The sequence below is a fragment of the Eumetopias jubatus genome, unplaced genomic scaffold, assembly GCF_037043125.1.
Source record: "Eumetopias jubatus isolate StellerSeaLion01/CBP00866 unplaced genomic scaffold, mEumJub1_p1.0 scaffold_17, whole genome shotgun sequence".
Classification (NCBI taxonomy): Eukaryota; Metazoa; Chordata; class Mammalia; order Carnivora; family Otariidae; genus Eumetopias; species Eumetopias jubatus.
In genome coordinates this window covers 42,112,744-42,134,351 of record NW_028274823.1, presented here as the reverse complement: position 1 = coordinate 42,134,351, position 21,608 = coordinate 42,112,744, and the positions used below count along the sequence as shown (strand labels likewise).

Here is a 21,608-nt window from a genome sequence, read left to right as displayed (position 1 = left end):
TTGACTATTTTATTAAGTTAATCTGCTGGTATATCTTTAATGCTTCTATTTCATAGGCTTATGTTTTTATTTCAGGCTTTTGATATGTATACGTGTTCAAGTGTATAAAATATTTAGCCTCACTGAATTTCAAACATTTATGGAATAGGTACACCTTTATAGGGAACATATTGATAATTAACGTAATCATTAATGAATAATTGCCATCATTCATGTGGAAATATTAGCAATTCAGGGAATAAATGCCCGTCTGTATACCTGTGTGTCATCCTGCTCTGGCAGCTGCAAGGGCTAATGTCTTGCGAATTAGCTCCGGCTAACCATGTGCCAGGCGTGGGGCTTCATGCTCTGCTTCTATGGAGGCCATTTTACGGATGAAGAGCCCGCAGCGTGAGGGATTAGGTGACTCACTCAGGCCCCTAGACCTGGGAAGAGGCCGAGACAAAACTGAATCTCACACAGGGTGATGAACACCTCGCCCTTAACCACAACCCCATGCGAGGAATGCCTGGAGGTGTCAAATGATTCAGCCAACGTACACCTATCATTCTCTAGCCGTCTGTGATTTGAGCTTATGATCAGCCACACTAGGGTTCACGGACTCAAACCTTTATGGAGAGATCAGGCATGGATGATGGACCGTGGAAGCAGGTGGGGTACCTTAGGGAGTGGTGGGGATTTTAGCCAAATGGAGAGCCATCAAGCTCTGTCTCCGAGGGACCTGTTATTGAGCTGCTGCTCACTGTTCATACGGATAAAGCAGACCCACATTTACTCTATCGAAATCGATATTTTCCATAAGTAAAACTTTTTGCTTTGAAAAATATTTCATGAGCCAAACACCATTCTTCCTGTGGGCCAGAGTCCGCTCCTGGGTAATTGGCCCTGGTTGGGGGGGTCAATTGCTAGACCCAATTGGGGGGTCAAGAGCTAGACCCAATTTCTTGTCCTTGTTTGCCTCTCTCTACCACCACTCTCAGCTCTCTTCCTGCTCTGAATTATTGCTCCTTCATTGGTTTAATTTATCAAGCACCGTCAGAAGTCAGGCACCAGGCTCTGAGCGCATAAGCGCAATCCTTGCCTGCAGGAGCTCACAGTCCGTGGGCATTGGTTGCCTCGAAGGCAGCGCTTCCCACATTTGAATGTGCACACAAGTCACCAGGACATGCTGCTATCATACAGATTCTGCCTCAGGAGTTCTGGGCGGGGCCTGAGAATCTGCATTCCCAACAAGCTCCCAGGTGATGCCGATGTAGCAGGTCCACGGACCACACCAGGTGTAGGAATGATCTAGACTAAAGATTGGCCTTTTGTCTAAGAAAGTTCCTAAGCCGAAGGCTCCCCATTGGAGGAGGCTCTGTACCTGGGCTTGGCTTTTTGGAGGTGACCTGGGCCTTCCAACCACCCCCCTCCCCACTAATCCCCTGCCACATTCCTCCCCTCATCTTAATTTATCTGGAGATTTAGTCTCGCTGAGATCACTTGTAAAGAATGTTACCAACATCTTTGTTCTGAGCTGGCACGGAGCGTGCCTCCTGTACGTTTGCCCCTTCCCTATCGGATACGGTATCTCTAGCTGAGGAATTTCTGTCTGTGCCCCTCCATGTCTCAGAGCTTTGGTACCTAGCACCTGCCTGTGTAAGGGTGACACCCTGGAGCGGCATAGAGCCTGGACTCCACTTTCTACTAGTTCTGTGACCTTGGACAAGTCGCCCCTCTGTGCCAGTTTCCACATCTGTAAGACAGGGACGTTATGTCCACTCACCAGGGTGTTAGGAAGATTAGGCCAATACGTGGTAGAGTACCCTTCTCACTTCCTGTCTAAAAAGAAACTCAACAAATCACCTCAAGAATCTCATGTTGTGGGCTGCCTGGGTGGCTCAGGAGGTTGAGTATCTGATGCTTGGTTTTGGCTCAGGTCATGATCTCAGGGTCGTGACATTGAGCCCTGCGCTGGGTTCCGTTCTCAGCACAGAGTCTGCTTATCTCTCTCCCTCTTCTCTTCCCCCTGCCTCTCTCTCTCAAATAAATAAATAAAACCTTAAAAAAAAGAATCTCATGTTGCTTGTGTCCTGCAGAAAAATATTAACATGAGGAACTAATTTCTGTTGCTGCCCCAGGAACATGATCAGTTACACTTGGAGGAATTAGCAGGTTTTCCTTGGTGAGTGGTCTTTCACTCAAGTCAGTCGGCAAACATGTCTGGGACCAGACGTGCAAGGGGCAAACCACACAGAAGGTGGGCAGACTCGTGAGGGGCAGGAGAGTCACACGCAGGTGTCTACAAAGTCAGGAAACGTGAAGGTAAACTGTTGAAAAGCATGCTGGGCAGATTTTCAGATAATAATCTTAATGCATTGTCAGGTGAAACACTTCTAAGAAACAATGTCCATCGACAAGCACACCACTGAGTGTGTCCAAAAAGTTACAAAATCCGGAGAACGTATGGTATTGTCATACTTTTTAAAAGATGAACAACTGGAGCCATTGCTTTAAATCCAGAGGCATTTTATCCGAAAAGGTGTCTGGTGGTTGAAGAAAAGCACACTGAATATGCTATTTGGGAAGGTTACATACTTTTTAAAAATAAGTTCATCTTCTGTTTCTTGATCTTGCAGACACCCTGTTATATTAGTTGTCAAACTTCATGGAATATTTAACACAGATATTACCCTAAGCTATAGCTGCATAATGTTACAACAGCACTATGGGGTGGGTAGGTATTTTTTAAAATCTTTTCATTTTGAAATAATTCTAGATTCACAGGCAGTTGCAAAGAAATGTAAATGTACAGTGAGGTCCTGTGCACCCTCCCCCAGCCTCCTCCAGGGAAACATCCTACGTAATTACAGGACAATATTAAAACCGGGCAACAGACCTTGGTATGATCCACACAGCCCATTCAGATTCCACCACTTATACCTGGACTCGTGCGTGTGTGTGTGTGTGTGTGTGTGTGTGTGTGTGTGTGTGTGTGTGTGTTGAGGGGGGCACTATGCAATTTTATTGCATGAAACCATCACCAGAGTCAAGACACTTAACTGTACCATCATCCTGAGTCTCCCTCTGCTACCCCTTCCAGTCTCACCCAACTCCTTCACCCCCATTCCTAACCGAAGCAGTAGATACTTTAATTATCCGTGTTTTGTGCATGAGGAAACTGAGCCATAGAGAAGTCAGCAACTTGCCCAAGGTCACAGAGCTAGTAGATGCTGGGTCTGGCTTTTGAACTCTATCCTTAAAGAAGCTTATTGTGGAGAGGGGGTCTGAGGCGGGGAGCTCAGAGCTGCCGGTAAGTGTGGTGGCCTCCAGCCTCCTCCTATGTTGGAGGCAGCCAGTTTGCATCAGTCTGTCCTAGCACAGTGCCAGACTTGGCCACAGCCCCGGATGGCACCTTCTTTATTCCAGACTCATCTCTGTAAACATAGCCTCTGGGCTTCTTACCCCTGCAGCTGCTCTTCCACTGTCCTCCAGACTGGCTGCAGAATTAGTGGGGTCCAATGCAAAATAAAAATGCAGGGCTCACCTTTCCTTTCCGTGGCGCACGGCGGCAAAATGGCAGTGCAAATTTCCAAGAAGGGGAAGTTTGTCGCTGGTGGCATCTTCAAAGCTCAACTGGATGAGTTCCTCACTCGGGAGCTGGCTGAAGATGGCTACTCCGGGGTTGAGGTCCGAGTTACACCAACCAGGACAGAAATCATTATCTTGGCCACCAGGACGAAGAATGTTCTTGGTGAGAAGGGCTGGCGGATCCGGGAATTGACTGCTGTGGTTCAGAAGAGGTTTGGTTTCCTTGAGGGCAGTGTAGCGCTTTGTGCCGAAACGGTGGCCACAAGAGGTCTGTGTGCTGTTGCCCAGGCAGAATCTCTGCGTTACAAACTCCTAGGAGGCCTCGCTGTGCAGAGGGCCTGCTATGGTGTACTGCGGTTTATCATGGAGAGTGGGGTCAAAGGAGGTGAGGTCGTGGTATCTGGGAAACTCCGAGGACAGAGGGCTAAGTCCATGAAGTTTGTGGATGGCCTGATGACTCACTGTGGGGACCCTGTTAACGACCACGTTGACACTGCTGTGAGCCATGTGCTGCTCAGACAGGGTGTGCTGGGCATCAAAGTGAAGGTCATGCTTCCCTGGGACCCAAGTGGTAAGACTGGCCTTAAGAAGCCTCTGCCGGATCATGGGAGCATTGTGGAACCCAAAGATGAGATACTGCCCACCACCCCCATCCCAGAACAGAGATGTACCCACAGCATAACAGGGTCTCTTTGGCAGCTGGATCTGGAGACTGGATTTTAATCTGTAAAGACCTTTAATAAAATCTTTGAGAAAGGAAAAAAAAAATGCAGGGCTCTCTCCTCAACAAGCAAGAAAACAGTGCCATTGAGGAAGGTATTCAATAGGAAATGTATTCTTTTCTTTTGTGAGTTCTTTTTTGACCCGTCAGGGTGTGATTCCCAGACCAGCAGCATCAGCATCACCTGGGCTCCCCAGGTGATGGTTGTACATGCAGGTTCTCAGTCCCCACCCCAGAATTCTGGAATCCGTAAGTCTGGGGATGAGCCCAGCAGCCTGGTTTTAACAAGCCCTCCAGGGGATTCTGGAACACAGGGAAGTCTGAGAATAACTGCTATAGAGCTAGGATTCCTGTTTTTTAAACAATAGACTAAAGAAATTTGAAATCTTATTTGAAGCTTGCTTGTGTATCGCAGATAAAAGAGGAGTTGAAAGAGGAAGGAAGGAAGGAAGGAGAAAGAAAAAGAAGGGGAGGAAGGCAGGCAGGAAGGAAGGAAGGAAGGAAGGCAGGAAGGAAGGAAGGAAGGAAGGCAGGCAGGAAGGAAGGAAGGAAGGAAGGCAGGCAGGAAGGAAGGAAGAGGGAGAGAACAGGTGGCAGAAGGTGGGGAAGTGTCCTCTGCACATCCACATATCTTAGTTCACTTGATGGTCACAGCTATCTTGCCAAGCTTATTTTCTATTACCAGACAATGAAAAGAAGACTCAGAATTTAAATGATTGGTCCAAGTTCTCCGAATCAGTGAGCAGCTGGATCCGGGTCTGCCTCCAAAGCCCAGGCTTTTCCCCAGTTCTTCTTCCTCCCTCCCCACTTCTCTTTCCTTTTAAGGGTGCTTGCTGAATACCTGTTCTATGCCAAGCATTGCACTGAGTCACCTCCTCATTGCAGCTCACTGGGCACCTCGGTTCACCAGACACATGTGGAATGTGGCTGGTGTCACTGAGCAACGGGATGGTTCATTTCATTACAAACGTGGCTTGCATTAGGTTTCTATGGAACAGAGCTGCTCTGGAGCCTGATTTTGGCCAAAAGAATGAACTGAACATTCCTCTTCAAGGACATCTCTTTCCAGGGACCCGGGGGGGAGCTTCCCATACCCGTTTCTGTGTTTGGTTGGGCAGAGTGAGGTTAGGACAGGAGGGCCGGACCACAAAGCCGGGAAGTCCAAGCAACCACTCTCGGACTTGCTGATTCTCCCACTCCCAGGGGTGAGGAGCACGGGTGAAATTTCTCATCTGATTTCATTTCTAGTCATTACCCATCGTCTGGTGCTCGGCAGGCAAACTCAGCAGGGCCGCGTGAGGTCAGGCTGATACGCAGGCTGGCTGGTACCAGGTGCTGAGATAGGCCGAGCTCAGCATCCCGTTCCGGAGGCGGCTAATGAGATGAGTGATGCTCTGTGGAGGTCAGGAGTGCGGTATCAGTCTACTTCTCCGGGGTAATCTGTGTGCGCTGGCTTCGTTTCAAGGTCAGGCCTCAGAGATAGTGGGTGGCAGTCCTCCTAACTGCTCCAAGCTGCTGGCCGGATAAGGACAGGCAGCTGCACGCTCAGGGCCCACAGTGGCTTCAAAGACCCCGGGCAGCTGTGAGAAAATGCTAGAACCCATTCTTTTCTGGGTGGCACCTTGGAGGTCATCTGGAAGAGTGAAACCTTCCCTAACCCCCCAGGCCAGTCACCCTCCCTCCTAGCTTTGGGCTCTCAGCCCTGGGGACGCCTGTCAGAGCACTACTCACACTGTATCGGAATTATTGATTTGCAGGTATCAGCTAAGCAGTGACTGTGCTGTTATGATTAATAATGACGGTAAATAGAGAGACTGCAGGGAGGAGGGAAGGATGTAAAAATAGCAGGTACTTCCTATGAGCCAGGCTCGGGTATCTCATTGCATCCTCCCCAAAACCCGAGGCCCTCGGCTCTATTACTACCCTCAGTTTACAAGTGAGGAAACACAGGCACAGGGATGTTCAGTGACTTGTCCTGACTCCTGGCGAGATGGGCAGTCTGGAACATCAGCTAGAGCCAGATGCTATGGGGACACCACGCCCTGCTGGGAGAGTGCAGAAAGCAGGCGTGAAGGGAGGTGGTGCCTGGGTTCGGCCTCCTGACTCTCTCCCCAGGGCCCCCTTTCTGCACGCAGACACCAGCCTGCCCCTGGGGAACATCTGCTTCGCTGCCACGTTTGGGCCCAATTGACAGCTCCCTGAATTCCATGCAGTGCCATTGCTCGCTTTGCCTATAACCTCAACCCCCCAACCCTGGTTAGAGGTGAACACCCAAGATGTCAGAGGCACCCCTCCCCCCAGGGCTGGCTGCCCGCAGGGTGTTCAAGGAGTTGAGGGGAGGCAGTCCGGGAGCTCCGTGGGAGAGTGGAATGCCTGCCAGGCCTCTGAACTGGGCGGCCTCCACTGGAGTCTGCCGTGCTTTATCTTGAGAAAGATAGTCTGCGGGCCCAAAGCAGACAGGCGTTCCGCCATGGGAATGGGTCCCAGACTTCAGAGTAGCCATTATATCCTCTGTGTCTTCCTGCTCAAGGAGACAGCACTTTCCTCTGTCCATCCCCTCAGATTCAGGGCAGCGGCCCTTCATGTCCCACAAGGGCTCATCCTCAGCCCCATATGCTGAGGTCCTTGCGCTCTCAGGAGGAGATGCACCTGGATAGGCACCCCATCTTGGGGCCCGGTGTGCAGAGAGGCCAAGGCCAATGACGTGACAACTGGCCCTTGAGAAAACAGAACCATAGACTGTGTCTGGTGAAGTGCATGTTGGGTGGAGATGGTCACTTCCCCTCCCTTTGTGAAGGCACCAGGGTCCCTTTGGGGGCTCCTTGCTCCCACTGTGTGAAGCCTCAGTGGGAGGGTCTGTCCAGATGCTGGAGTGTACAGGTGTTTCCTTAGCATCCCAGTGTCACCAGGCACAGGCCTGTGGCCAAAACACAAACACCAAGACTCACGACTTGAGCAATCGATACCAGGACTGAGGAGTCCGCTAGGATTCAACCTTTCCAGCTCACAGTACTGACCTGCGCTCCGTTCCTGTCTCCAGGACCACTGAGTGGCCCTGCTGCCTGCCCCTTCCACAGGTAGCTCCCCAGCTTCCCGGTGATTCTGTGTGGCCCCACAACCTCTGGCCCATTCTCCCTTTGCCTGAGTTAGCCTGAGCTGGCTTCACCTGCAATCAGGACTCTTGAAAGACATACCAGTGATGGAGGAGACATGGTAGTCATGAGTTGACTCACCAGAAAGACTTAGGGCTCCCATCTAAACCCCTGTAGGCAACTGACCTCCCTCCCCTTGGTAACACTGCGCTAATACCGGAAGAAGAATATTTGAGACAAGTTGCGCTTGCTTTATTGATTACCTAATTTGTTCCATCAGACACAAGCATCTTGTGGATTAAGCAACTCTTTCTGTCCACAGTACCAAAGCAGGCCTCTCCACTCCTCACTCAGTCCCTGTGTATATGGAGGGACTCCTAAACATGGCCCGGGGTGAATATCCACTTTGCCAGGACCGGGAGCCCAGCAGGATCAAGTCTGCAAGGGACAGAGCTTTCAAAGGGCCGGGAGGCAGTGGGGTTTGCCAGGTAAAATTATGGTCACTAATTATAGTGTGTGTGGGTTTTTCCCCATATCACCAAGCCATTCTCCAACACCAGCCGGGCATCCTACAACTTACTCTATTTTCACACTATCTACCTGGAGAAAATGTCAGATCCCACAGGTAAAGGGTTCAGTCCTACAAGACGGCCTCCCCCCACCTTGAGATGCCAATCGCCAAGGCCATGTTGTGCTTCTGACCATTGGGCCACAGATCTGAGATTCCAACAAGGCCCTCCTTGGGTTTGACTAATTGGCTAGAGTGGCTTACAGAACTCAAGGAAACATTTTCGTTTCTAGATCACTGGTTGATTATACCAAGATATAACTCAGGAACAACCAGATGGAAGAACTGCATAAGGCAAGGAATGTGGGAAGGCATGTGGAGCTTCCTTGCCCTCCGTGTGTGCCCTCTCCTCCCCAGATCTCCACGCGTTCACCAGCCTGGAAGGTCTCCAAACCCGCTCCTTTTTGTTTGTTTGTTTGTTTTTTTATGGAGGCTTCATTACATAGGTATGACTGATTAAATCACTGGCCTTTGGTGACTGAACTCAATATTCAGCCCCTCTCCCTACCTGGAAGTCGACCTGAAAGCTCCAATCTTCTAAACACCTGGTTGGTTCCCCTGACCACCAGTATCCATCCTTAGATGACCCGGGGGCTCTCCAAAAGTCGTCTCATTACCATAACAGAAGACACCTCACCGCTCTCTTCACTTAGGAAATTCTGAGGGTTTTAGGAACTATGTGCCTGGAACCAGGGTGAACATCAAATATCTATGTTTATATCTATCTATATCTATCTTAATCCAAACCACAAGATCACACTAAGCAACTAACTGTACGGGCAGAAGCGGCCAGGTGGTTAGGAGACCCTGGGTCCTTGAGTCCTAGCCCCTTTCTGGGACCTGATTCCTTCCACCTGACCCAGGACTCTGGTTTAGACTCTGGTTTAGAGGTGGCTCAAGCTTCAGTCCCACCACTTAGTTTCTGTGGGAGCCCAGCCACAATCATGGTGTGGCCTGGTTGAAATAGTGGTGTGTGGGGTTGCGGGGTGCGGGTAGGAGGACCTGCAAGGCCTGTCGTGTAATTGGCAGGTCTTTCCACTAGAGGGCGCTCACAGTATAATTTTCCCCCCCTCTTCTATTGCCTCTTTTAATTCTATCTTGATGCAACTTGGGATTTTTTTATACTGTTGAAGAACAAAAATAGAACTATAACTAAAAATTCATGTAGTTGATCTTATGCATTATCCTACTTGGGTTCTGCCACATTTCTAAGAGTTGTTAAGTGTTCCCCTCTGGGGTATTGGGTGTGGTAATACACACTCCCCACCTGGCCTTTTGCAGCTCCAACGATGGGCCCAGAGAGACCATTGAGCCTTTCCTGCTCAGTACTCCACAAAGGCTGACTGGACGCCTCTCTGCCCACCACCGACCCACTTTCCCTGAGCCGCCTCACAGCTGCCTTCGCTCCCACTCCCACCCCCACCTGGCCCCCAGGACTTCAGGAGGGCTGTGTGTGCAAAGGCAGGGGGGTAGCGCCGGATACCGGCCCTGACCTCTGCTACCATCTAGCTGCGCGTGCTTGGGCAAGCTGTTTATCCTTTCTAACGCCCAGGGTCTTTTTAAATAAAATAGTCATAAAAGGACTCCTCCCTTAGAGGGATGTTTTGAGCATGGGGTAGACAGAATAATGGTCCCACAGAGGTGTCCACATCTTAATCCCCAGGACCTATGAATGTTGCCTTACATGGCAAATGGGTCTTCTTCCCACCACAGGCAAAGAAATCCTTGTAAATAGCTCTGACCCAGACCAAGAGCATGCACACTGGTGATTTCTCCCATCTGGTCCTTGGGGCACACGCTCAGGGCCTTGCTGAGCTCATGGCAAGGGTGTGCTGACCTCTCCCTTTCAGTTCCAGCCTCACGGCCTTCCTCGTCCCCGATTGCCAAGCCCAGGGCCCCTGGCCCATCCTCCAGCCTCCCTTCCCGGGCCTGCTCCCCCTCCCGCAGATGGGCCGGGCCCTGTCCACCTCACAGCGTTCTCCATTTCTTCCTTATCTTCTCTGCAGAAGCCTTTACCCCCGTTCCATAGTCGACCAAGCTTCTCTTTTCCACTCCATACCCTAGGACCCCTCTGTTGCCCCTTTCCAATGTGCAGTTTTAGTACCAAGAGTTTTGCAGTAGATTAAATACCCATGTAGGAAAACCCAAATGAAACCATGGGTTCTTGCATTTTGCATCCAGGACATGAAATTGGGGAGGGGCTCCCTGCACGTCACCTTCTGCCTGCGTCTTCTGTAGTTCCCAATGTGGACAGAGCAGAGGTGAACAGGGCCCTGCCCCAGGCTTGGCTGCACTCACTGCGGCTCCTCACCGGCTGCGGCTGGCTGGCCTGAGCCTGGCCTGATCCCTCCCTTGGTGCCCGACTGATAGTCGGCTCAACCCCTCAGACTGATTGGAGACTGTAAATCGCTTGGTTCACAGATCCCAGGGAGACCCTGGCACACTCGATTCACAGCCACTGCTTCCCAGAAGGAAGTCTAAATGTGGACGGCACGCTGGTGGCACCGGATGACTAGTTGTCCGTCACCCATGCCCTGTCCACAGCCCCAGCTGTCGCTGTTCCCAAGCACCAGGGCGATGCTCCCTCAAGGCTTCTGTGTCTGTAGGGAGCTTGGCCATGCCTCGGGCAGGCCAGAGATGCCGGACTTAGCTCCTGGGAGGCCGCTGGCAGAATTAATAGTGGGACGGTGGAAGCAGGTGGGTCACCCCCAGCCTCCTCACTCCAGGGGTGGGACACGTCCACACCTGGCTCCCCACAGTCTCCACCGCCCCTGCTGGAATCGAACCTGGTTTCCCACAGCAGCAGTCAGCTCACTAGCACACCCTGCATGGCTTTCCTCCCTCCCTGCTCCCTTCCCCCTACTTTGTGGGAATCCCCTCTGAATAAACTGCTCAGAGCCTTGTCTCAGGCTCTGTGTCTGAGGGAAGCCGAGGTAGAAAAACAGCACCTGAGGAAGCAGCCCTTCTAGAAGCAGACTGGCTCATCTTCAAGACACATCTATTTCATTCTGCAATGATCACATTTTAAAACTGGGAATTTTAAAAGATGGTTTTGTAACTGCTAACACGACACGGCTCCTTGGGTTAAAATATTTCCCTTCCTCCCACCACGTTGCCATTCTCTGTTCTGAGATTCACCAAAGAGCTTACTTTAACACTCTGTACCTGTGCTGGTGGGTTTTCCCTGGACTTATCTGTATATGATCCAGATCCTGTGTTTGGATCTTTGCCTTAAGATGTCCCCATTGACTGGTTTCCCTTGTGTTTATTGTGAATTTAAAAACCCATATTTTCCTCTTGCCCAAAAGCTAATTACTCAGTTGACTGGATTTTCTTTCTTTCTTTCTTTCTTTCTTTCTTTTTCTTTCTTTCTTTCTTTCTTTCTTTCTTTCTTTCTTTCTTTCTCTTTCTTTCTTTCTTTCTTTCTTTCTTTCTTTCTTTCTTTCTTTCTTTCTTCCTTCCTTCCTTCCTTCCTTCCTTCCTTCCTTCCTTCCTTCCTTCCTTCCTTCCTTTTCTTTCTTTCTTTCTTCTTTCTTTCTTTCTTTCTTTCTTTCTTTCTTTCTTTCTTTCTTTCTTTCTTTCTTTCTTTCTTTCTTTCTTTCTCTCTCTCTCTCTCTCTCTCCCTTCCTTCCTTCCTTTCTTTTCTTTCTTTCTTTCTTTCTTTCTTTCTTTCTTTCTTTCTTTTCTTTTCTTTCTTTCTTTCAAGATTTTATTTATTTATTTGATAGACAGAGACACAGCGAGAAAGGGAACACAAGCAGGGGGAGTGGGAGAGGGAGAAGCAGGCTTCCCGCAGAGCAGGGAGCCTGATGCGGGGCTCGATCCCAGGACCCTGCGATCATGACCTGAGCCGAAGGCAGATGCCGAACGACTGAACCACCCAGGCGCCCCGACTGGATTTTCTAATACTCGCCCAAATTTACAATATTCTTTAGATTTGGCCCAAATTTCTGAGTCGTCTTTGGAGACAGTGCTGATGTTCCTACAGGGAGGAGCATCCTGAAGGAGGTCGGCTTTATGGGCCAGAGGCTTGGTGATGCCCCCACTGGGGCCACCAGCACCAAGCCCCCCTCCCCCCCGCCCCCAGCACAGAGCCGAAAGATGCTCAGGCCTACCTGGACTGATCTCAAAGAGGTGCTTCCCTGCATCCTCAGGGCCAGGAATAAGTTCAGTCACCTGGGTCCCTTGTAGAGAAATAAATCCCTAAAACGAAGAGACAAGACACAAACACAGGAGGCATGAGATGGAGGGGAAAGGGCTCCTGGAGAGAGAGGGCGGGGCTGTGGGGTCAGACTGGGTAGCGCGAGGAGCCCACCTGAGGTCCCTGGTGGAGTGGGGTGGGCACTGTGGTTTACACACACCGTTGCAAGAGTCTGCCCACAGGCAGGGCCGGGACTGCCTGGAATTGTTACTCCTTGGTTAAGGCACGGAAACGTGAATCTGGAGCAGGGAGGAAGGCCCCCATCATCCACACCCCCTCAATGCCCGTTCCAATGCACTTATCTGCAGGATACTGGGGCCTGAGTTTAAGGCTGTAGAGGGTCAGGGACAGGAATGCTGGCACACCGGGGCTGGCTTCTTGTATGGAACTGGCCCCGAGCTGACGGCCATGGGAGGAAGGATCAACAGATCCGTGAGTCCAGCCCTGCCCCCTCCCAGTGGGTGGGATTTCATTTCTTGTTCAGTGGGAGTCAGCTACCACACAGGAGGTACCCCACACAGATCATGCCACCGTGTGCCTAGGGTACCTGTGTGTGTACATGACAGGGGATGAGCCCACCCTACTCTCCGATGCTGGAATCCAGTAGTCAGACTATAAAAGATGCAGAGAAAGAGAATGGGGTGTAGGGACAAGTACGCTGGGTTTGAGTCTTAGCCCTACACTTCTGGGCTGTGTGACCTCAGGCAGACCACTTAACTTCTCTGAACCTCAGCTTCCACATTGGGACAATGGCACAGTAACTCCCACTTCTCAGGGGCATTGAGATACTAGATGTTCAGGGGGTCCTGCTCTAGATGGGGTGATGTCACAACCACCTTTACACCAGCCCTTTGCCCACCCACAGGGCTAGGCAGAGCCTCCCTTTCTCTGTTAGTGACTGATCTCTGCTGTGGCTTTTCTTCATTTTGCTCATGTTCAGGTTTGCTCATTTAAGACAGCAGGTGACTCTGACTATACATTTTTGGCTCTTTCCATGAGAAACCTATTTTAAACTCCATTCCTATAGCCTAACTGTCTGGGTTCAAATCCTGGCTCAGTTATTTACTGGCTGTGTGACCTCAGACAAATTGCTTAACCCCTCTGTGCAACCTCACAGTTCTGTTATTCATGAAGTAGGGATAATAATAGTACTTTGTGGGGCTGTTGTGAGCATTGAATGAATGAGTACTTGGGAAGTCCTTACAGCAGTGCCTGGCACATAGCAAAAGCATCCTTGCATCTATCTGCATTTGCCCAGGTGAGGGGCACGATCATGTCGCCTCCCGCTCCCAACTCCTTCGTGTGCTCACAGAGCGCTCATCTCCGCACACCACCATTTCCCAGCAATTCCTGGGAGCCTTTCCATGGCTGCTGGGGTGTGGTGCTGCAGGGACCCTTGGACAGACCTTTTCTTGCAGAAGCAATGTAAAGGCAGGACCACGTCTTTGCCCACACAGACTTGCTTTAGAGAAATTATGGCAATAAGCCAGAGAACCAGCTAGTAATTGTTGTAACTGAATTATCAGTTACTTTCTTGCTAGGGAATCTGGAGCTACTGGAAATAAATTAGGAGTGCAGCCCCAGGATGGTGAAACGTGCTCATCTGAGGGCGTGGACAAGACCCATCGCTGGCTAATAGGATGGCCTCTGGTATTTGCTGTTTCAGTAACTGTGTGATTCAGGGCACTGTGCTTTATTCCTCTGTGCCTTGAAATCTGTCATCCATAAAATGGGAATAACATTGTTGACATGGACGTTACTTTCTGCTCCAGCTACACAGAAAAACAGTAATAGCTACTGTTTATGGAGCTTGTTCGATATTCCCTGCTCTTTGTTGAAATGATTGGATTTAATCTTTCTGGAGGCCGCATGGGGCAGGTAGTACTACTCTCATCTTCCTGGACGAGCAGGGGGAGGTTGGAGAGGTAAGGTGAGCAGCTCCTCGTCCCACTGCTGGCGAGGGCAAGCCGGGGCGCACCCAGCCATGTCTGACGCGGGAGTGCTTTGCCTCTCATTTGCGGTAGCAGCTGCGGGCTGACTCTGTGCAAGAAGCTGTCGTGGGGAGCCAGCCTGGACTTTGGGACCCACTGTTCTCTTCTCACTGGGTGAATCCCAGTGGACTCCTACCACAGCAAGATGACTTTAGAACTGGCTTTGGGCCGCCCAGATCCCTCCTGCCTGCACACATCAAGAGCATAGCTTTGATCCTAGTGCCGTGCTCAGGCACTGGATGGGAGTGGGGGTGGGGAGAGAGGCAGGGGAGCTGAGGCAGTGTGCTTTCCCAGGCCTCTTGCGACAGTTAAGTAGTAAGACACGGAAGGGGTCCATAGGAAGCACCCAGTGGAGATGTTCGGGGCAGGTCTCAACTTTGAGCAGGGCACCAGAATCACCTTAGAGCTTGTCAAAACACAGAGCACCGGGTCTGGCGGGTGGGGGTGGGGTTGCTGGCAAATGTTTAGCCATAGGCTCTCTGAGGAAAATAAGGCCACCAAATAAATGTGTAGTGTTTGCCAACTTCTGTGATAGAAATCCTTGCCCCTCCTCAACATGGCTGATTTTATACATTGATAGAACACAGAGACAAGAAATCAGTAAGGATATAGATGGCCTGAAAGAATACCATCAACTTCCTTGACCTAACTGCTATCACCCTCCAAAGCAGAACATACATTCTTTCCAAAGGCACAGGAAACTTTTATTATGACGGCCATAAACAGGTCTCCATAAAGGGAAAATAATTTAAATACAACACATGTTCTCTGATCACAGTGGAATGAAGTTAGAAATCAATAACAGAAAGATTTCTGGAAAATCCCCAAATATTTGGAAATCCCATTAACATACTTGTAAAAAATCCATAGGTCAAAAAAGAAACAAAAGAAGTAAACAGTACTTTGTACTGGATAAAAAGGGAAACATGACACAAAAATTTGTAAAATGCCTTTAAAGAAGGACTTAAAGGGGGGCGCCTGTGTGGCTTATTTGGTTAAGCATCTGACCCTCCATCTCAGGGTCTTGATCTCAGGGTCGTGAGTTCAAGCCCTAGGTTGGGCTCCACACTGGGCGTGGAGCAAAAGAAGTACTTAAGGGATAAGTTACAGCACTTAATACTGATATTTGAAAGGAAGAAAGGCCTCTTAGGCCTTCACCTTAAGAAAGTGCATAAAGAAAAGCAAGTTAAACCCAAAGTAAAAGAAAGAAAAAACAAAGATCAGAGTGGCTACAGATAAAATGAAAACTAGAAAAATAATAGAGAAAATCAATGAAACCAAAAGCTGGTTTTTTGAAGAGATCAATACAATTGATAAGCCTTTAGTCAGACTAATCAGGGAACAAAAAGAGATTACCAATATCAGGAATGAGAGAAGTGACATCACTATAGAGTCTTCAGGTATTAAAAGGATAAAGTAATGTTAAGAACAACATTATGCTAGTGGTTTGACAGCTTAGGTAGAATGGACCAAAAAGACAGAAACTACTGAAGCTCACTCAGGAAGAAATAGCTAAATAGTCCCTATCTTACGCAGAAATGGAATTTGTAGTTAAAAATCTTCCCACAGAGAAAACTCCAGGCTCAGACAGCTTCATTAGTGAATTCTATCAAATATTTAAAGAAGAAGTAATACCAATACTACCCAAACTTTTCTTGAAAATTGAAAAAGAGGACCTACTTTCCAATGCATTTTATGAGGCCAGCTTTATCTTTATATATAACCAGCTGAAGGCATTACAGGAAAAGGAGACTACAGATTAATATCCCTCGGGAACATAGATGCAAAAATTCTCAGCAAGATTTTAGCAAATCAAATTTAACAATATATAAAAAGGAAAACACATAATGGGCAACTGGGGTTTGTCCCAAGTATGCAAAGTTGGTTTAACATTCCCAAACCCATCAGTGTAATTCACCATATTAATAAAGTAAAGAAGAGAAAAGATATGATCATCTCAATAGATGTAGAAAAAGCATTTGAAAAAATTCAACATCCATTCCTGATTCAAAATCTCAACAAGTTAGGGATAAAAACCAATTTCCTCAACCTGATAAAGGGTATCTTTGAAAAACTAAAAGCTAATACCCTACTAAAAGTTCTTCCCCTAAGACCAGGATTGAGACAATGATGTTTAAATTCTTACCACTCCTATGAAATATTGTCCTGGAGTCCCAGCTGCTATAATAATGCAAGAAAAAGAGAAGTTGTCCAGATTGGAAAGGAAGAAGTAAAAGTGCTTTCACAGACAACATAATTGTCTATGTAGAAAATCTGGTGAAAACCTACAGAAAAAGCTACTAGAACTGATAAATGAGTTTGGCAAGATTGCAGGGTACAAGAGAAATGCACAAAACTGAATCATATCTCTAGATACCAGCAATGAACAATTAGAAATTGAAACTCAAACCCATTTTTTTAATAATTTTTTATTGTTATGTTAATCACCATACATCATTAGTTTTTGTCGTAGGGTTCCATGATTCGTTGTTTGTGCATAACACCCAGTGCTCCACGCAGAACGTGCCCCCTTTAATACCCATCACCAGGCTAACCCATCCCCCCACCCCCCTCCCCTCTAGAACCCTCAGCTTGTTTTTCAGAGTCCTCCTTAGGGACAGATATGGCAAAAGCTGTTCAAGATCGGTACACTGAAATCTGTAAATCATTGCTAGGAGAAATGAAAGAGGGTATCAATACATGGAGAGATACACTGTGTTCCTGGGCCATCTTTCAGATGCAGTTCCCCCCAGACTGACCTCTAGATGTGATGCAATCCCAGTCAGAACCCCAGTGGGTGTTTTGTAGAAACTGACCAGCTGATTCTAAAACCCATATGGAAACGCAAAGGACCTACAAAAGCCAGACCATTTTGAAACAATTGTTGGAGGTCTAATACTGCCAGATTTCAAGACTTATTATAAAGTTACAGTAATCAAAACATTGTGATATTGGCGTCAAGACAGACAAGTAGATCAATGAAACAATACGAAGTTTATATATATATAAATATATACATATCAGTTACATATATAATATCTATATCTATATATAGATATTAGTTGTATATTTTTGACAAAGGCACAAATGCAATCTAGTGGAGAAAGGATAGTGTCTTCAGGAAATGGTGGTAGAACAAATCCATATTTGTGTGCAACAATAATGAACTTTGATCCATGGCTCACATCATGTCACGTATATTTAAATGAATCATTAGCCTACACGTAAAATCTAAGACCGAAACTTCTGGTAGACCACCTTTGTGACTTTGGATTAGGCAAAGATTTCTTAGACATCACATCAGAAGCACACTTCATTAAACGACTAGTTGGTAACGTGACTTATTTAAATAAAAACACTGCTCCTTAGAAGCTACTAAGAGAATGAAAAGATGAATTATGAAATAAAAGAAATGAGGAATAAGAGAAAATATGAGAGTGAGAAAGTATTTGAAAATCATGTGTCTGATTGAGGATTTGTACCCAGAATATATAAAACACTCTCAAAATTTAATAATGAGGAAATAACCCAATTTAAAAATAGGCAAAGATTTGAACTGATCCTTTACCACAGAAGATATCAGGGTGGCAAATAAGCTCAGGAAAAGACCCGCCACACCCCTGGGCATTCTCATACACTTTTGATGGGATGATGGTTTGATGAAGCCTTTTTGAAAGCGATTTTGCAATTTCTAAAATAATGCTAAAATAAATGTTTAAATAAATAAAATTCAACACCCCTTTAACCCAGTGTTGAATTTTGAGAATTTGTTCCAAGGAAAGACAAACGCATAAGGATACACATGTAATGATGCCCACTGTAGCATTATTTTCCTAACAGAAAAAGTGGAAAACAACTTACTTGTCCATCAACGAGGGAGTGGTTCAATGATTTTGGGTACAGCCCTCCAGAATGAGGTAGACACAAAAGGCTTTTAAGCGGAATTGTTAAGTAAAAAAAAAATAAAAATAAAAATAAAAAAAAAATAACTGTAGAACGACTGCTTTTACTAGCCTCTCTCAAGAACCCACAAGGTCCTAACCACACAGAAAGGGCCCTGACAGCTTGCAGTGTGGGACAGATCGGAGAGGCAGCGTTACGGTTTGCTCTGCAGCATTGGCATCAAAATAAGGAAATTTAATAAAAGTTAAAAAAAACAAAAGGCAGTCAGATCACTCACAGGGCACTGCGCACACCCGATGGCTTGTTGTTATTCTCCCGCTGTCACTCCCCAAAAGAACGCTCCTCCACTTAACGTGTCAAGGGCCTGGCCAGCCTGCCCAGCATGACCTTAGCCGGAAAGTCCATCTGTCACTCTCAGGAAAAGGACAGTGATCTTCCCTTCCTCCTCAGGTCTCCCAACTTGTGTCAGACAAAAATCTAGTAAGGGCTACTCTCCAAGCCCTCTGACCAGAGTGCACCAGCCTCTGCCCAACTCCCCGTCCTCCCCAATCCCCCCAGGTTGCTGCAGCTTGCTAGGCAAAATGACCCCTCGTGGCAACAGCTCCCAGGGCAGCCAGTGGTCCGGAGGCCTCAGCTCGGTCCGGAGGGACAGTGAGGGCCACAGGAGCAACAGTGACCAAGATTTCTATTCATCTGTCTCCATTCAATGTCTCACCCCCAGGATTTACCCACGTTGCAAAAAGGCAAGCAAGGATGACATTTTAAGTCTGGGGAGGGGTGGGGTGGGATGGTCAAGGACACCGCACAGGTGTGTGCTTCAGAGAGATCTAGTTTCAATCCCAACCCCACTGCTAATCAACAGGAAGCATGTGAACAAGTTTGCCTGGAATAGCCTCAGTTTCCCTCTCTGTTCAATGGGGTTCCCTGGGAACCAAATGGGACAGAGTGAGCAGAGGGCCTGGAGTGGGGCCGGGCTGGGGCAGCACCCAGGACGGCAGCATGGTAGAAGCGGCTTAGTGAGAGCTTAACAACTAGGGTCCAGCACAGACAGGCAAGCCTCAGTTTCCTCCACTGTCACAGGCCGTGTTTTGAAGATTTTATGAGCTAACGTCTGGACAGCCCTGGGTTGTGATTTATGAATCATTTCATAACTGAGGAGTAGAGTCCACCGATGACCATTTTTCAGGAGTTAGAATGTATATAAACACTTTAAAATCATTTCAGCTTGGGGCGCCTGGGTGGCTCAGTCGTTCAGCATCTGCCTTCGGCTCAGGTCATGATCCCAGGATCAGGCTCCCTGCTCAGTGGGGAGACTGCTTCTTCCCCTCCCACTCTCCCTGCTTGTGTTCCCTCTCTCGCTGTGTCTCTCTCTGTCAGATAAATAAAATCTTAAAAAAAATCATTTCAGCTTTATAATAATTATACTTATTTTATAAGTATTTTTAATAATTTATAAACATTGCATTTATAATTATTGTGACATCATCACTTAGGTGGGACTCAAGAACCTTCTGGGCTGAGCCCTGGGTTTCTTACCTGTAAAAATGAGGATATTAACCTCTGTCCTTTGCTGCCTCAGCCAGTGCTTTGTAAGCACTTAAGGCTGAATGAATAGGAGTAATTGTCCTGATTATTATTGTAAAGATTATTTTGGCCACTATACCAGTTTGTTCTGGGAACAACCCTTCCTCTATAATACCATTGCTGGTGCCCCCCAAATAAGGTCTGATGTAGACTCAGGAGGCCCAGGATGGTGAAGGTACGGTTCCTCCTTCACAGTTTGTGATGACAGCCCTATGGGGACCTCCTGCAGGGCCTGGGATGCCTGCACCCCCCCCACTAGCCTGAGTTTTGGGGTTCATGATAGTCCTGAGAACTTCACACTCTAATTGAGCTCTCTCTCCGGCCTGATCAAAGGCTGGCTCTCTGGAAAGTCTTCATTTTTCACCCTGTCTAGAGAGAGACTGAAGAACCAACTTCTGAAATGCTCCTTAGCAAGGACATGATAAGATTTTCCACCAGCAGCGTCTTAGGAAATTGCAGACACATTTCAAAAAGCAATCACTCAAGGTTCCTTATCTCCTGTAATTCTGATTGTAGCCTCAGATCAATCTTAAAAAGCCTTAGCCTCTGACACTCAACCAGGAACTGAACCACTCTGAATTTTAAATAACACAGATCAGAATGAAGTTCAGTGCCAAGCAGGGAACATCCTCCCTTTCCTTATCACACAAGCCTGTAACCATGGCTATTACTGTCTAAAATGCAGATATTAAGAAAGGCAACCTAAAGTTGGAGACAAATTGCTTCTTGGCTGGGGCACTTTCCCTCCCTAGGGGGTTGAGATGAGTCACTTGTTCAGCCGATGTCTTTGCTAAGGACTTGTTCTCGAAGCTTCTCCCAGCAGATTCCAGAGTAATGCTGCATTTGGTATGCTCCCCATGTCCCCACACTCTGATTTACCTAGTCTCCCCAGGACGCCTGTCAGCAGGTATACCCTAAGGGACAGCACTGTGTCCTCCAGCAGGAAGCAGGGGCTCTGGGGGCTGAGCACCAGCTCCCTGCACCTTCCCAGCTGTCCACAGTCCCTGCATCCCTTATCTGTGGAGCCTCCCAGCCCAGGGCCTAAGTCCATGAAGATGGATCCAGCTGGGATCCAAGGGTGAGCCTGGGGCCTGGGGCAGACTTGCGGCTCTAAGCATGGGGTCTGGGCAGAGCCCCCAGGAACCCTCTGGCCTCATAGCTAATAGTTAATCCCAACCTCTGAGGAAGTGTCCTTTGCGTGGGGTGTGGGTCCTCTTTCTGAGGTCCCGGTTTTCCCTGCAGTTAGTTAGCTCTGTGCCGCTCCAGGTTCCTGGTCTAGACCCCAGCCCAGATCATCTACCCTGACCTGCACTGAGTCATTTCTGGGGCCATCCCTTTAGGTGGCCCCATCTCCCGGGATCCCAAGTCTTGCAGGAGGTGGTGGGGTTGAGGCTGTGCCCCGGATCCTCAGCTAAAATCTTGCTCCACCCGGGGCCCTTGTCATCACTGTGGGTGTCCTAATGCCTGTGACCAAGTTCATGGGAATGAAATGCGATGCATGTTGGAAAGTGCAAAGGCAGTGCTAATGAGATATAGTGTCCTGGCTTTGCTGGGTCAGACCCACAGTGCCTGGAGTATTGAGTAGTCTTTTAGGGATACAGGGCAATTAATGCTTGTGACCAGTGGACTAGAATGCTTATACAGGGGCTTTCCCGAAACTTCTAGTGGTGACAAAGCTCTGGCCAGTGGGACTGGGCAGGAATGACCTCCAGCTTTCTCTCTTTCCTGCCCTGCCAGGTCAGTCTTGGAGGCCTTGACAGATAGACGAGGTTGCCCCTGGTCCACAGCAAAAGATAAACTTTTTATTGTGTTTAGGTGCTGGGATTTCAGGACCATGGAACGTTATTTATCATAACTAATTAGAAGTTATTTTGAGAGATTAAATTTAGATAATTTTATCCCAAAAACTGCTCACTTGGCCACACACACACAAAGTTTTAGAATCATGGTACTATTTAAACATTGTATTTTTATGAAA

General features: G+C 48.0%; 1 protein-coding gene across 9 annotated transcripts in view; it reads right to left on the bottom strand.

Moving 5' to 3' along the window:
- ARHGAP22 (Rho GTPase activating protein 22) overlaps window positions 1–21,608 on the bottom strand; it is a 173,851-nt gene that overhangs the window by 76,756 nt on the left and 75,487 nt on the right. For 5 of the 9 annotated variants that reach the window (XM_028098519.2, XM_088020053.1, XM_088020052.1 and 2 more), the window contains one exon: window positions 12,067–12,154. The exons of 1 other annotated variant lie outside the window; for it this stretch is intronic. In XM_028098519.2, coding sequence (XP_027954320.2) covers window positions 12,067–12,154 — 88 coding nt within the window. Of the gene's footprint in view, window positions 1–258; window positions 426–3,526; window positions 4,043–5,546; window positions 5,665–12,066; window positions 12,155–21,608 lie in introns of those variants that run through there. 3 more of the 9 variants (XM_028098522.2, XM_028098524.2, XM_088020054.1) reach the window with 3 other exon arrangements.